At 33.2% G+C, this 14,307-nt stretch overlaps 1 protein-coding gene across 1 annotated transcript; it reads left to right on the forward strand.

Annotated features, from left to right (window-relative positions):
* Window positions 1-1,236: 1,236 nt before the first annotated feature.
* On the forward strand, window positions 1,237-7,030 carry LOC143580240 (beta-1,6-galactosyltransferase GALT31A-like). Its single transcript, XM_077063329.1, has 11 exons — window positions 1,237-1,415; window positions 3,852-3,951; window positions 4,020-4,084; window positions 4,187-4,365; window positions 4,461-4,524; window positions 5,493-5,565; window positions 5,688-5,808; window positions 5,889-5,976; window positions 6,049-6,174; window positions 6,260-6,369; window positions 6,683-7,030. The coding sequence occupies exons 1-11, from the start codon at window positions 1,288-1,290 to the stop codon at window positions 6,829-6,831; spliced, it is 1,203 nt and encodes a 400-aa protein (XP_076919444.1). The 5' UTR covers window positions 1,237-1,287; the 3' UTR covers window positions 6,832-7,030.
* Window positions 7,031-14,307: the final 7,277 nt, after the last annotated feature.

Raw genomic sequence — 14,307 nt, forward strand, 5'->3', positions numbered from 1 at the left:
GAACTTTTAATCATCATTCATCATCATTCTTACCCGATTACACCCATTACTATCATGGTTTCAAGATCTATCCCGTTTTAGGCATAAAGTTTGGACCTTTATAAATTTAAAACGTTCTAGGCTAGATCTAGGGTTCATCTTGAGCCGTTTATACCTATGAGTCCATACCATCCATTTTAATCATCAAGTTTGCATTTTTACAAGATATCTAGATCCAATCTACTCTAGGGTCAAGTTTCATGGCTAATCGATCATTAAACGTAACCTTTAATCATAGAGAACATACCTTTTGATGTTTCTCGGTTACGGCTAGCTTGATATAGGATCTTGGACTCGTTGTCTAGCTTGTATGGTTGAAGATCTAACGTTGTTATGATCGATTTAAGGTTTGGATTTGATCTTGGCTCCTAGTTCTTGCTTGCGGCCGAAACGGAAAGGATGGGTGAGGGTTTTAGGCTTAGAGAGAGAGTAAGATGAATATTATGGATGAAAATGGAAATGATTAGGGTTTAAGGGGTATTTATACCACCTTAAGCCATGAACCTAAGGCCTATCTTTCCTTTTTGGTCCATAATTAGCTCCATTTAATTAGCCTACTTATCTTTCCCTTTTATCATTTACTACTTATTTATTAACCCAAGTAAACTTTCTGTCATAACAAGTCAATATTCATTATTATTATTACTCAAAATTTTAGGATGTGACCCTCCCAAAAAATCATGTCTCAAAAAGTAGAAATCATAAATCATTCCCAATAAATCTGTACCCATAATGAACGCTTGTCATACGCTTTGTATTCTAGTGTGGTCATGTATCATTGGACTTCAAAACTTTAAATATGAAACATTACATTTTAATAATTAATAAATAAATGAAATAATCACCTTTTTCAAATTAAAACATTGAGCCAAACATGCCACCCACTACACTTATAATATAAGAGATCCATTTCGAACTAATAACAAGACTTTACTTATGATGTCCTTGAGATCTGTCCGACAGTAAATCTTGTGATTACCACTAATCCTATATATTTATTTAAACCTTTGATTAGCCGCATTTGTCCGTTGGTGTCTGTAGTACCCTGTACTCCTTTTCAAACCCCTTTCATCTTCATCACTTCAATCCATCAGCTTTATCAAAAGCACCCACCTTTTATTATTATTATTATTATTATTATTATTATTATTATTATTATTATTATTTATTATTATATATTATTATTTCAAGTATTATTATTATTATCAGATACAAGAAAAGGGTTCTACTCTTTTGCTCACTTTTGAGATGGGTTTGATGTATGGGACCAAACAGACCCACATTCACAAGATTGGATCCGGGTCAGGGGTTTCTGCTAGATGGGTCACATTCTTCTGCATTGCTAGCTTTTGTTTGGGTGTCATCTGCATTAACAGGTACAGTTTTGAATCTGTTCATCTTTAGTTTCATATATTATTATTTTCTTTAAATGTTTTGTTATGATTTGTTGTTGATTAGAATGTTTGGTTTGTTTTATTGGTTTGAGGTCACTATCTTGGAACTTTGGAGGTTTGTGATTTGGTGTGAATCTAAACTTACCTTAATAGTATTATTAGATGATGTTGTGTTTGAACAAGTTGTCCCCAAAAGTTTAATATTGTTTTGTTTTGATTGATTATAAGTAGTAATAAGTATGTGAAAATCATGTACTTTAGTTTCCACATATGACATATTCTCATTATATAAATCTAGGGACTGTGATTGATCAGTTTCGATAGTAAGAGCTTTGTAGATTTCGTATGTGACTTGGATGGCTTTTTGATTCGTGTATGGAATTCACTTTCAGATTAAAGTATTTCGTGTCTAATGAAACCAATAATTGGATAATACCAGTAGTATTTTCCAAAGAACGTGAAGTTCTCTTATGTGAAATTGGAAGAATCGAAGTATGAATTTAGATAGGTGTCGAACAATCACACCAGTTGAGGCGAGATGTCGCAACGTTTTATAAACAGTTATGGTAGCTGGGGTGTAACCGCTGCAGTTACATCAGTATGAGGAACTCCATTCGGTAGCAAACTCAGTAGCTACTGAAGTACAATATGTTACCGAATCTTGTTTGCCACTTAGCTACTTGGCTACCGATAGGCAAAGCAGCTACTGCTGAACTAATTTGCTATCGCAATATAAAGTCGCTACTGACCTTTAGTAACCTACTTGCTACCTTCAGCTTGAACCCAGCTAGGGGTGTTTCCCCTTGGAACCCTCTAGCTTTCGTAAAGGTTCTTCAGTAGTGAAGTCATAATAATATTGAACGAGCGTATACTCCACACCTCCTAACTCGTATCGATGTTTATTATGACTTCTCATTTGGTCTACAAGTAAAATCACCAACACACTAGAGGAGAACGATTAAGCGTGCTTAAGTGGTAGCAACCAAAGGCTGGGTGACATTCTGGTAAGGCTCCACTTGCGCAACCAAAAAGAAATCACTTATTTTGTTTTGTTGATAGAATGTTTCATCTGTTTTATTGGTTCAAGGTCACTATCTTGGAGGTATGTTTAACTCAGATTTTGAGCTAATAATGAGATAGCCCCCCCTAAAAACAACTTATTTTGTGGTGAAAATTGTTTTGTATCTTGTAAGCTGTTGATGTCTTTGATTATAAGTTCCTACTAATATTTTTAGGGAATGTGCAAATCATGTACTTTAGTTTCCACATCATCACACTACTTTAAGGATTGTGATCCATCAAATTCCCTAATTAGTAGATTGATTTAGTTACCGTCAGATATTAATGCCTCTTGGGACAGTGTCTATGTAGCACTCTAGGCATCAGTCGTGGACAATAGAGATATTTGGTTACTCATTTGGGTGCATTGGATGTGGATGAGAAGAGAACAGTTAAGCGTGAGGTCCTTGTGGGCAAAGCATTACTTAGAAGATATAATTTGATTAGGATTCCTTTGTATTATTTCTATGAATAGTTGATCAATAACAGACTATATGGTACATTGTTTTCGTTATTCTATAGTCGCATCAATCCCTTAGGAATTTTCGGTGTTCTTCGATAAGGAACACACAAGACCACAATAAGTATGTAGATATTGTTGGGTTCTTAGGAGCATTGTAAAAGCTTATTCATGCACAATATCCCTCTCCTCACTTCAAATGGAGCTCTGCTACCGTACCTACTTTAGATGTTTATGAGTCCCACACTTTTATTCGTTGATTGAATATGTTTATAATGTGAGTTTGAGTAATCACTCTTGGGGTTTGGCTCATACGTAAACCTTGGTTTTAAATTGCGTGATGCGCTCCGATGCGTTTGATCCAGATATCCAATCCGCGAATGTTCTGCACATGTTTGTTGCAAATTCAAACTTTTCCTCCTATAAATCATGTTACGCACATCATATATCTTTACGTGAAGCACACCATAGCGCATCGCACCAGGTGCAGCAATGCATTCTTTACATTGCATCAGGCGCATCACGCATTATGCGTGCGTTTTAAAACCAAGATGTACAATTCTAATGCTTTCCTTGGGAATAAGCCTTTGTTCAAAACTCATATCTTTTCAACACTTAAAATAACTATAAAGTTGGTGTTTATTCTTAGTCTAAGCCACATATTTATTGTTTATCTTTAGATATTCTCAGCTTGAAACATGTTTCTTTAGTAACCCATTCCTCAATATTAGGATATAAGCATTGGTTCCATTGTGGGCAAGTATGTTTTCATCACAAGCCTTTCTTAAGCTGGACCGTATAAGTATCAACATCTTATGTTATAACATAGTTTATACATAAAAATATGTGTATTTTCATTGTTTTTAATCTTCATATTATTGTTTATTTAATTGCTATAGATTCGGCATCAGTCGGGTTCCTTTAAAAACGGACGATGTCACTTCACCCTTGGAGAAACAAAAAGAACTACTTCAGTCTGCCACCAACTGTGAAAAAAAGGCGAGTAATCAATATAACTTTATATAAATATACTTAAACCTCTAAATCTCATACAGTAGTTGTTGCAGGGTGATGCGTCGGTTGAAGCTGGAGACATTTTCTCGCAAGTGTCACGAACGCATGATGTCATCATGTACCCTCTTTGCTTCCATCTGAATTTATAGTATCCAAATTCCAAAACTAAATGTTGTCTAAATGTCATTTCTTTTACTCATTTATGCATAAAACTTTTCAGGAATCTAGATAAAACAATATCGTCACTGGAAACAAAGCTAGCTTCCGCTCGATCTGCTAAAAGACCCGTATCCCAGACATCAAATGAGGGCCGCAAGTTCTTCTTTGTCATGGGAATCATGACTGCATTTAGCAGCCAGAAAAGAAGAGATTCCATTAGACAAACATGGATGCCACAAGGTTTTGATATTTTAAAATTTTTTGATGATGCGCCACGTCTTATGTTGTATATCTATTTACATTGTATATACAATTTCATGTTTTTATGCTTTCAGGAAAGGATCTAGTGAGATTGGAGAAAGAGAAGGGGATTATAATACGGTTCGTCATTGGACATAGGTGAGTTCATCTCAATTCTAAAAGGGTAAACTAACAGACTTTCTTATTTGGAACATAAAAAGTCTCTTTTTTTGTACAAATTAAGTATCTAAATGTGTTTAGAATGCACACACTTGTAGAAAGAATTAAAATAATGGCCTATTACCGCTTAAACTGTTTAAAATTTGTTGAAGTAATATACAACACCATCTTATTTGGACCAATTTAAAAGGCAACAAGCGATTATTAAAAAAAAATTCACGAGTACACTCATTTTAGACTAATTAAAGGTTGATATACCAAAACATTGCTTGTGGTACTTTTAGTGAACCATTCAGCGGAAAGTTCATTTATCTTCATTCAATTAATTAAACGAACAAAGATGAACACAATTTATTGTTCAACTAGTTAAAGAAACGAACATTTACAAATGTCCAGTTCGTTCGTTTACGTTAGTAAACACTTGTTTATGTTCAGTCGTCCACATTCGTTTATGTTTCTTTATAGTTCATTCGTATAAATAGTCATTCAGCTTTGTTTATTACTAATATTGATTTAATATTCATATTTAAAAACCCTTTAATAAGATAATATTTGTTTAATTTTGAAATATTTGGTGTAATGATGATGTTATTTTAGACTTCAATTTGGATATTCATGCTTACTTCTATCTCGTGTTGGTTTATGTTTGTGTTTGTTTATCTTCGTGAACCGTTCATTTAGAATATTAACTAACGAACATAAACAAACATGAACACATTCATTCTCTTAACATACAAAAACGAACAAAAAAATCTGTTCTTTTAAATGTTCGTGTTTGTCCGGTTAAAGTTAAATGAACGAACAAGAACAAGGCCCTTCGTGTCATTCAATTTGTTTACAGGCCTACCGAAACTAGGTTGAATTTCTTTCACATGCAAAGTTAGAAAAATAAGTTGGTTTTTTATGCTATTAACCCGTTTATCCCCCTAATGTCAAAATATATTCAGTGCAACACAGGGCGGGCATTTGGATCATGCAATTGATGTTGAAGATGAACAACATAAGGATTTTCTAAGACTGGTATGTTACATACTTTGTAATCATGAAAACATACATACCTATATTTTTTATCAACACACAATAATATATATATTTATTTATTTATATGTTTAACATAATATCATAATTTTTTGAAACTGCAGAACCACATAGAGGGATATCATGAGTTATCTTCCAAAACTCAAACCTATTTCTCAACAGTTGTTGCAAAGTGGGATGCCGATTTCTACATCAAAGTAGACGATGATGTTCACATCAATCTCGGTTCGTACTTCTTATAATAAGCTGTTATTTAAGCTTATAAAATACTGATATGATAAAATATTAAAATAAATTTTGCTCAGGCATGATTGGCTCCACCTTGCTCCGTCATCGCTCAAAGCCGCGTGTTTATATCGGTTGTATGAAATCAGGACCTGTTCTTGCACAAAAGTAAGAATATGTAATATTATATTATACTATATTTTTATTTATTATATTCTATTAAACTTAAATTTATTGCAGAGGCGTGAAGTATCATGAACCTGAATACTGGAAATTTGGTGAAGATGGAAATAAATATTTTAGGCATGCAACGGGACAAATATATGCGATATCTAAAGATTTGGCCACTTATATCTCAATTAATCGGTTAGCATTTTACGTCAAATTCATGATATTTTTGTCTTACTTTTGTTCTGATTTTTAATGTAATTAATGTGATGTTTGTTATTAGTCACATACTTCACAAGTACGCAAATGAAGATGTTTCGTTGGGCTCGTGGTTCATCGGTCTTGATGTTGAACATATTGACGATCGAAGCCTCTGCTGCCAAACACCCCCAGGTATGTTTATGACCATTTTACCCCTCTCAGATATATTATGTATTTATTAATACTACTTTAGTCTTAATAACAAATTTGTTTTGACATTCAACATGAAATAATTATTAATTAGAAATTGAGTTATAAAATTTTTCAATGTAAAATATTTTTATAATTACTTCTAAACGAGTGTTTTTTCAAGAAAATGATGTTATAACTCAATTTTTATTTCGTGTTTGTTTCACTAAGAAAATTTCATGTTTTTTGAATGGTTTTTTCACTAAATAGTAAAAACTATGATTAGAAGTCAACTTTGTTAACTTTGACCGAACAGATTGCGAGTGGAAAACACAAGCCGGGAACTTATGTGCCGCTTCATTTGATTGGAGTTGCAGCGGCATCTGCAAATCAGTCGAAAGAATGAAGGAAGTACACAAGCTTTGCGGGGAAGGTGAAGACGCCATCTGGCACACCAGTTTCTAAACTCTTAACTGTTTGACTTCCCCTTTGAAAAGTCATATGATCACCACCAGCCCGTTTTTGGCAAATCGGTTCGCGGGTCAGGTGTAGATCATAAAAAGTAATGATTTTGCACATAAACCGTAGCTCATCAAGATCATCATGTATTATTAATCTTTTGACACGTTTGTAAATCGTTATTTATTGGGTGGAAATGCGTTTCTTGATAAAAAATGATCACATGTTTGAAAGTTACAAATGTCAACTTATAGTATCTCACCACTTAAGATTCTCAGGCTTTCAAATGGTTTTTGAATATGTGTTTTAAACGTAAAAAATGTGCCTAACATATAACAAAAAGAAGTTGGCAAAAGGCCGGTGATGGATGAGGTTTAGTTGCTTTCTGGTCCATTTATTTGAAGGTTAATAAATAGACTTATGCAATATATTCAAACAAGAAATAAATTTTCAAGATTTCTTTTTCATGGTTAAAGAAATTAAAAAGAACGTTTATCATGAATTGGTCGGACCCAGGGGGTCATGGTATCTGTCTGTTTTATATAATTTTTAAAGTTTTTCTGGAAATAAAGTGTTAAAAGGTAAAAAATAAAAATAGAACAGTTATGAAAAGGGTAAAATTCACCCATGGTGTCGGTATAAGTCGCATAAGGCTATATGACTCGTATAAACCATGTGTGCCTGAAACATTTACGGAGGGAATGGAGTAAAAGTCTTTAGTATAGCCATATACGAGTCGTATATGGCGTATATGGCGTCACAACTCATAGAACATGATAGGACATCAAACCGGCCTACACGAATCGTATAATACGACCCGCATAGTTCATAAGTCATAACTCGAGAATTCTGCTAAAATTTCAACACCAAACCATAAAAGCCATCGTTGTTTATAACCTAATCCGGTCCACATAGTTCATAAGTTATGAACTATTCGGCTCGTATAGTTCCTATTCAGGCCGTATAATTCATAACTCAACCGTTGTGATTACAATCACTATTCAGTACCAACTATTTGGCTAAAATTCAATAAAATATTTATTAACTTAAATCATTTTGAATTCATGTCATATAAAATTCATAAATTTTTGTAAGATTAAATTATAAAACAGCAGCTACCATAATGGATCTTATGATAACTTATTGGAAAAAAACAAGATTTGTGTAGCACTATAGCTCTATACTCGTATAGGGCTTCAAAACTTGTATAGAGCTATACGAGGAACATAAACACAAGCTGATATAATTCTTGATCTCTACGACTGGTATAAGATTTTATGAGTTGTATACGGCTCAATTGGTGTCTGGATAACCAAGATAGTTTCCAAATATCGCATACCTTTTTTAAAATTATAGATTTGGTCATTTTGGGATAAGAATAAATTATTATTTTTATTAAAGGTAATTGAAGATTATAACGACACTTAGTGTAAAGGTAGAGTAATCTGTTATAAAAGGTTAAAATAACATATGTTAATGATTTTTGAAAATAAAAGATGAAACTGCAATTTTATATAAATGTAAAAAGATATTTTATGTAATTTTGTAGTTTGTCTTTGCGTATGAAATTGAATATGCTATGGATGGTTTTTAATTTATTCCGTCTCTTTCGTTTTTAGATAAGTTAATAAACGACTAAATCCAAATTTATTTAAACCAATTCTAAAATGAGTTTAAACTTTTCAAGGTATTCTTATGAAAAGTGTAAGTATGACTCATTTAGAGTATAAATAATTGTTTTGTTAAATACTAATAGCGGCTTCAGCAGCTGCAATAGCTATAACAAAAATAGAGAAAATGGATCCTTTTAGTTGACGACTATCAAAAAAATCAAAAAAATGTTACAAAATTGAGATTAACCGCATTTAATATAAGTTCAAGACACATAAGAGCCCTAACCATATTTCAACTTGTAATCAATCCATATAGATCAATAGAAAATAAATAAGCGCTCAAAAAAAGTACCTGTTCGAGCATCATTAACCAACTCATTATAAATCTCGATTCCTTTCAATATGAACAACAATTTAACCATGTTATTCCGTCGTAAGTCGTTGAGTCTATCAATCATCAATACACGAGGTTAAGCCCTGAGACGAAATTTCAACTATTATCAGTTTGATGGTCTAGATATTTGAAACCCAAAACCTCCCTTAAAGGAAACTTGGAAAAACTTAAAAATACTACTATACATGTAATCTCATTTAACTTTTAATTTATAAATATGGTAAATTTATAACACTTTACATAAGTTTTACTCATCATACAACATGTAATCATGTTACACAATATTACATAATAATACATAATATATGTGTATTACATGAGATTTGTCAAATAATAAAAATAAATAAGGTCCGTTATTAAAAGAAATGAACAAAATTAAATGTAAAAAAGAAAATAAAATATACATTACAAATAACAAAATGTTTATTATTTATTTAAAATTTATTAATATATCAGAATTATTAAGTTAAAATTTGACTTTATGGTTTCTCCCTTTTATAGCAGTTTCTACCGTAGTCACATCTTCCCTTGCTCCGACCATCCCAGTCAACAACTCTCAACTTATACCACCGGTCAATTCTTTTCCCATCTTCAACACCTTTTTCATTAATTCCCATCCAAGTGTTGGACTATTGGTAACTCATTATATTATATATTATTAAAAAATTTGGATTCTAAATAATCCAAGCTCTTCGTATTTGCAATTTAACCAACAACACTTCTAGCTTATACTAATGGTACGTAACTTGTACGATCTTAATGAACAATTTGCTGATATATATTTAAATCACAAATTTGTAAATTATTTAGAAACAACATAGATTAAACTTTTGGACATGAAGTTATTCTCCGTTATAATCGGATTGCGCAACGAAAGTAAAAAAGTTAGAAGTGTGTGTGGATTGTTCGAAAGCTATCGCGCATTGTAGTAGGGACACAGTTAAAATTCGGTCGGTTCATTACGTTAAAAGAATTGTGGCTAAAGTAGAAAATCAAAAAATTTCTAATAGCTTCATTACCAAAATTGAAAGTATAAAAGTTTTGTTGTAAAAGTTAAAATTTTTGTGGCAAAAGTTTAAAAGACTAGAGACTTGTGACAAAAGTTTATATTACCAAAGTTGATAAACTAACATATAAGACCATGTGTAGTCGTAAAGCTCCACATCCAGGGGTTATGCACCACGTGGCGCCCAGTCAGAGTTATGGTTTTGTATAAAAAACAAGTGTAGTCATAAAGTTGGCATAACTTGGAGGGGGGCGGTGTTTCCAGAGTTATACCCTTGTTTTTTGGTGGTGTTTCAGCGTTGTATATAAAACGCTTACAAAAATCACTTCAACATAACGCAGGGGGGGTCGGTGTACCCCCCACGTTTTGAGGCATAACGCAGGTGGCAAAGCCACCACTACACATGGTCTAAAAACATGAAACTTTGTTAAAATTTCAAATAAGAAAAAAAGGTTTATTTATCAAAGATGAGAGGACATGCGGAAGAGTGATGCATAACGCCATTGAAATTGATATTTTTGTTTCTTTGAATTATTGTCACGGTCGTGATTTGTGAACCACAAAGCTTGCCAGGTTGGATTTTTGTGTGTTACATGTAAATAGCAAAAACATGAATATGGCCAATTATTTAATCAAGGATTTCTATGGTTGAAATGGTACGTTTTTGGCTTTGCCTACTTTGTTTCTCATGATCAATTACCTAATCAAACTTAGTCCCACAACATGAAGGAAGAAATTATATATACAATGATGGTGTTCAAGTTTTATAATCCACTAATACACTATTAATTTAGACTCATATACTATATAATAACTGATGAAAAAAATTATTATTTAATAATTAAGCAAAATAGAAAAACAATAAGCGTATCATACATTGTTAAAAGACATCCGTTATACAATAGTGTTTAAAACAACTAATAAATAAACAATATACTAATACGTTACTATATTTGATGTTGTCTTGGTTAGTGTTACACGGGTTTCAGGAAAAAATGATGTATAACAGTTAAAATTAATAGAAAATGATACAATAAAGATAATACAATAGACAATAGAATTATCATATTTATTAACAAGTCCTACATTATATGTTATAATTATAAAAATAAAGAGTATGCACTGCTGTAATAAATCACAAATTAGTAAAAATTTAGTTGTATACTACATTTAGTGATATATTCGGAAAATAACTATTATTTATAAGTCCATACCCGATATGTAAATACATTGGTTTAAGACTAACGAGCATTTGACCCAAACCCAAAAATATTAAGTATGTAATATGTGCTCAATCCTTTTGTAGGTCGAGGGTGTTGCCAGGGTTGGTGAGGATTTATGACTTATGAGTAGTTAACTGTAATAAAAAGAAAAAGAAAAAAAAATGACATTAATTTGAGAAAAAAATGATCTTATGCTAATTTTACGTAATATTGCTTCTAAGATACTTGATCTTAAGGTTGAGTTTAGTATTGATCCCGAATTTCTTATAAACTTGGTACCCCCATCGAAAATGATCAGTTTGGTACTGGTACTTTAGGTAAAAATATGATAAATACCAAAAAGAATTTCACAAATTGTGTTTATGTAAAAGTTGTTTATAAATGGTATGGTTTTGAGGGTTGTTACAAATATGGTGTAACCGTGGTTTCAAACCAGGGTTTGGGTTTTTTCTTTCTCTATGAACGAGTCTGATGGGTATTTCATGATTAAAATAAGGCAAGTCGTGGTTTGAAACCACGGATTGCATCAAAAAGTTAAACCTAATGCCACCTCCAATTGTGTGGTGGTTTTTCTACTCAAACAATGGTTTGAAACCACGTTTTTATAACAACCCATAATATAAACAAAAGAAAAAATTAAGAAAATAAAAAAGTGAATTGAATCCCACATTGGTGGAGGAAAGAAAATAGAACCCTTCAGTCTTGGTATAAATAAGAAAGTGAGTTTTTGTCTCACATCGCTAGATTATAAAACTAGAAAGCTCTTTACAAGAAGGCTTGTTTATATGATAATATTCTTATAAGACAAAGCACACCCAATGGTCCTAGCAGAGGGTGCAAGACACCCGACGTGCAAGCGCACGAGCTCAGGCGAAATGCGATGGGCGCAATGTCGCGCTTTGATTGCGCACTTTGCACTTCGCAAAGCTCGCATCGTCGCTTGAGAGTCGCCTCATTGGTTTTGAAAACTTGTTCATTCGCGCTACGCGAAGAAATACGTTCAAGTTCTTTCGCGCTACGCGAAACACTACCTGTCATCCAGAAACTTTTTTGTCCTTCTTGCTACGCGACGTGATAGTCACGCAATAATGACACGTAGCCTGCAACGTGGCATAGCTAAGGCTAACTCAACAACCCAATAATTGCTTCCGCGACGCGAAGTGATTGATGGTGTTGGTTCGCGCTACACGAACATACCAAATTTCAACTGTAAATTGGAGGGAAAATCAACCTACATTCTTCGTTCTAAAACTGATTTCGCTCTCACTTTTTCTTATATTTAGAAGTTGGTATAATACCCCCCGAGTGTTCGTAATGATACCCTCTCCGATCGATAGAAATTTTATACATGTCACACCCTCAAAATCCATTAACGGAGTTTTACCGTCAGAGGGTGTGAACTAACATGATCGGAATCATTAATTATAATCAAACCATAAATAAAGTTTTCAAACCACGAAAACGTTTAAGTGTAAATAAGTGCGGAAGCGTAAAACCTTTAACCAAAAGTTGCGTCACACAGGACGACTTAAAAACCCAAATAATAATAACAGTTTGAAAATGAGTTTGCATAACATAAGCGTTCAAAGTAATGCATGATCCTATACCGCGCGCCCGCCTCGGCTACCTGAGAATAACATACTAAAAGTGTCAACACGAGGTTGGTGAGTTCACAAGTTTATATAAAATAAAGCGTTCAGCGTTTTGCGTTTAGCGTTTTGCGTTTTGCGTTACCAGATAGTGTTAAATCAATTATATATCGATAGGTAGCTAGCCTATACAACAAGTATTACTAAGTGTTCGACACCGAAGCTGACTGTTTATCATGTGCCTTGCCACCAGGTCTATCCCGACCATGGTAATGTGTTTAGCCAAGATTACACCCACTCGACCTCCAGTCGAGCTTAGCGTTGGGTGGGGTTTGTCAAACCCAGTAGTACTGCTCAACAATGACTCGCTATTTTCCAATACTAAACGGTTCGATGTGTAGGACTTCAGTTATTTCGTTTGCCACTTAGCCTTTACAAGTGATATATAATTTCATAACAAAATCTAAAAGCGTTTACGGAGTATGTTATCTCCCCCAAGTGAAAAGCGTTTAAAAAGTTTAAAAGGGGAAAGTGAAACTCACTGTTTGCGAAGAATTCCAAAAACAAGTCACCCAAGTGATGCGCGTCACAGAAAAACTCTCGCTAGCGTTCTAAAACAACAAGGAGATTTTCTAAGTGTCGGAACTAATATCGAGTCTCTAGACTCGGCACATAATACCTATGCACAAGATACGTTTCGTGTTTCGTTTGTGAATCGTATGTGTCTCAACAAACATATTTGTGATACGTTACATGTGTGAACAATTATTTACGTGTCAAGTATTAATAGTGTACATTTCTAGCAATAATTCCCCGCAAGAGCAATTTGGTCAAAACATAACAATTATCTAGCAATTAGCACGTTTCATGTATTTTCACAAAGTTTAGCAGCTAGTTTCATCAATACAGAATTCTACTTGAAAGATTATTCTATCCAACAGGTCATAGCATCTCAATTAATTTACCAAAAATCATCACAAAAGCATACATGAGTTAGGTTTTCAGAACATATTTTATTGTATTTTTATTCTACATATATTTCTCACAATGATCAAAACATTACAGCAAACTCACAGCAGTCAAAATCATGCGCAACAGAATGTTATTTGTTATTCCCGTTAAATGGAAAATCCAATTAATGCAAGACCAATTGGGTTAGGTTCTTAACTCAACAAGTTAACTTCCAGAAGTGGAACCAACCCATTTGGTCTTGTAGTTCATGAGTTATGATATTTACAAAACAACCTAACAGCAGGTCTCACAATTCATATTTGCACTTCAGTTTTGTAAAATAATAAAAGTTAACCTTTACTTGTCCAAAAATTACTAGCTTGGACTTTATAGAAACTAGACTCAACATAGCACCTTGTAGTGTTAACAACCTCGACCAATTTCCACATTAACATTTAGTTACAGTTGTCTAATCATAACTTACAATCTGTCCAGTACCAGTTTTGACCTTTAATCACATTTAAATCGTTTGACCAACCAAAACACCTCCAAATTAGGCGTGGTTGGACTTTATGAAAACTAGACTCAGAGTACTACCTTGTAGACTCATAATTAGCTCAGTTTGCTTTTATATTCAACAAGTTACACATCGTTCAAGTTTAACAATCACTGCTGTCAAAACTCAGCAAGCATAAACAATCATCTA

This window comes from Bidens hawaiensis, unplaced genomic scaffold (genome assembly GCF_021521415.1).
Source record: "Bidens hawaiensis isolate Kalapana, Puna unplaced genomic scaffold, B.hawaiensis_p1.1 tig00030286_1, whole genome shotgun sequence".
NCBI classification, from domain to species: Eukaryota; Viridiplantae; Streptophyta; class Magnoliopsida; order Asterales; family Asteraceae; genus Bidens; species Bidens hawaiensis.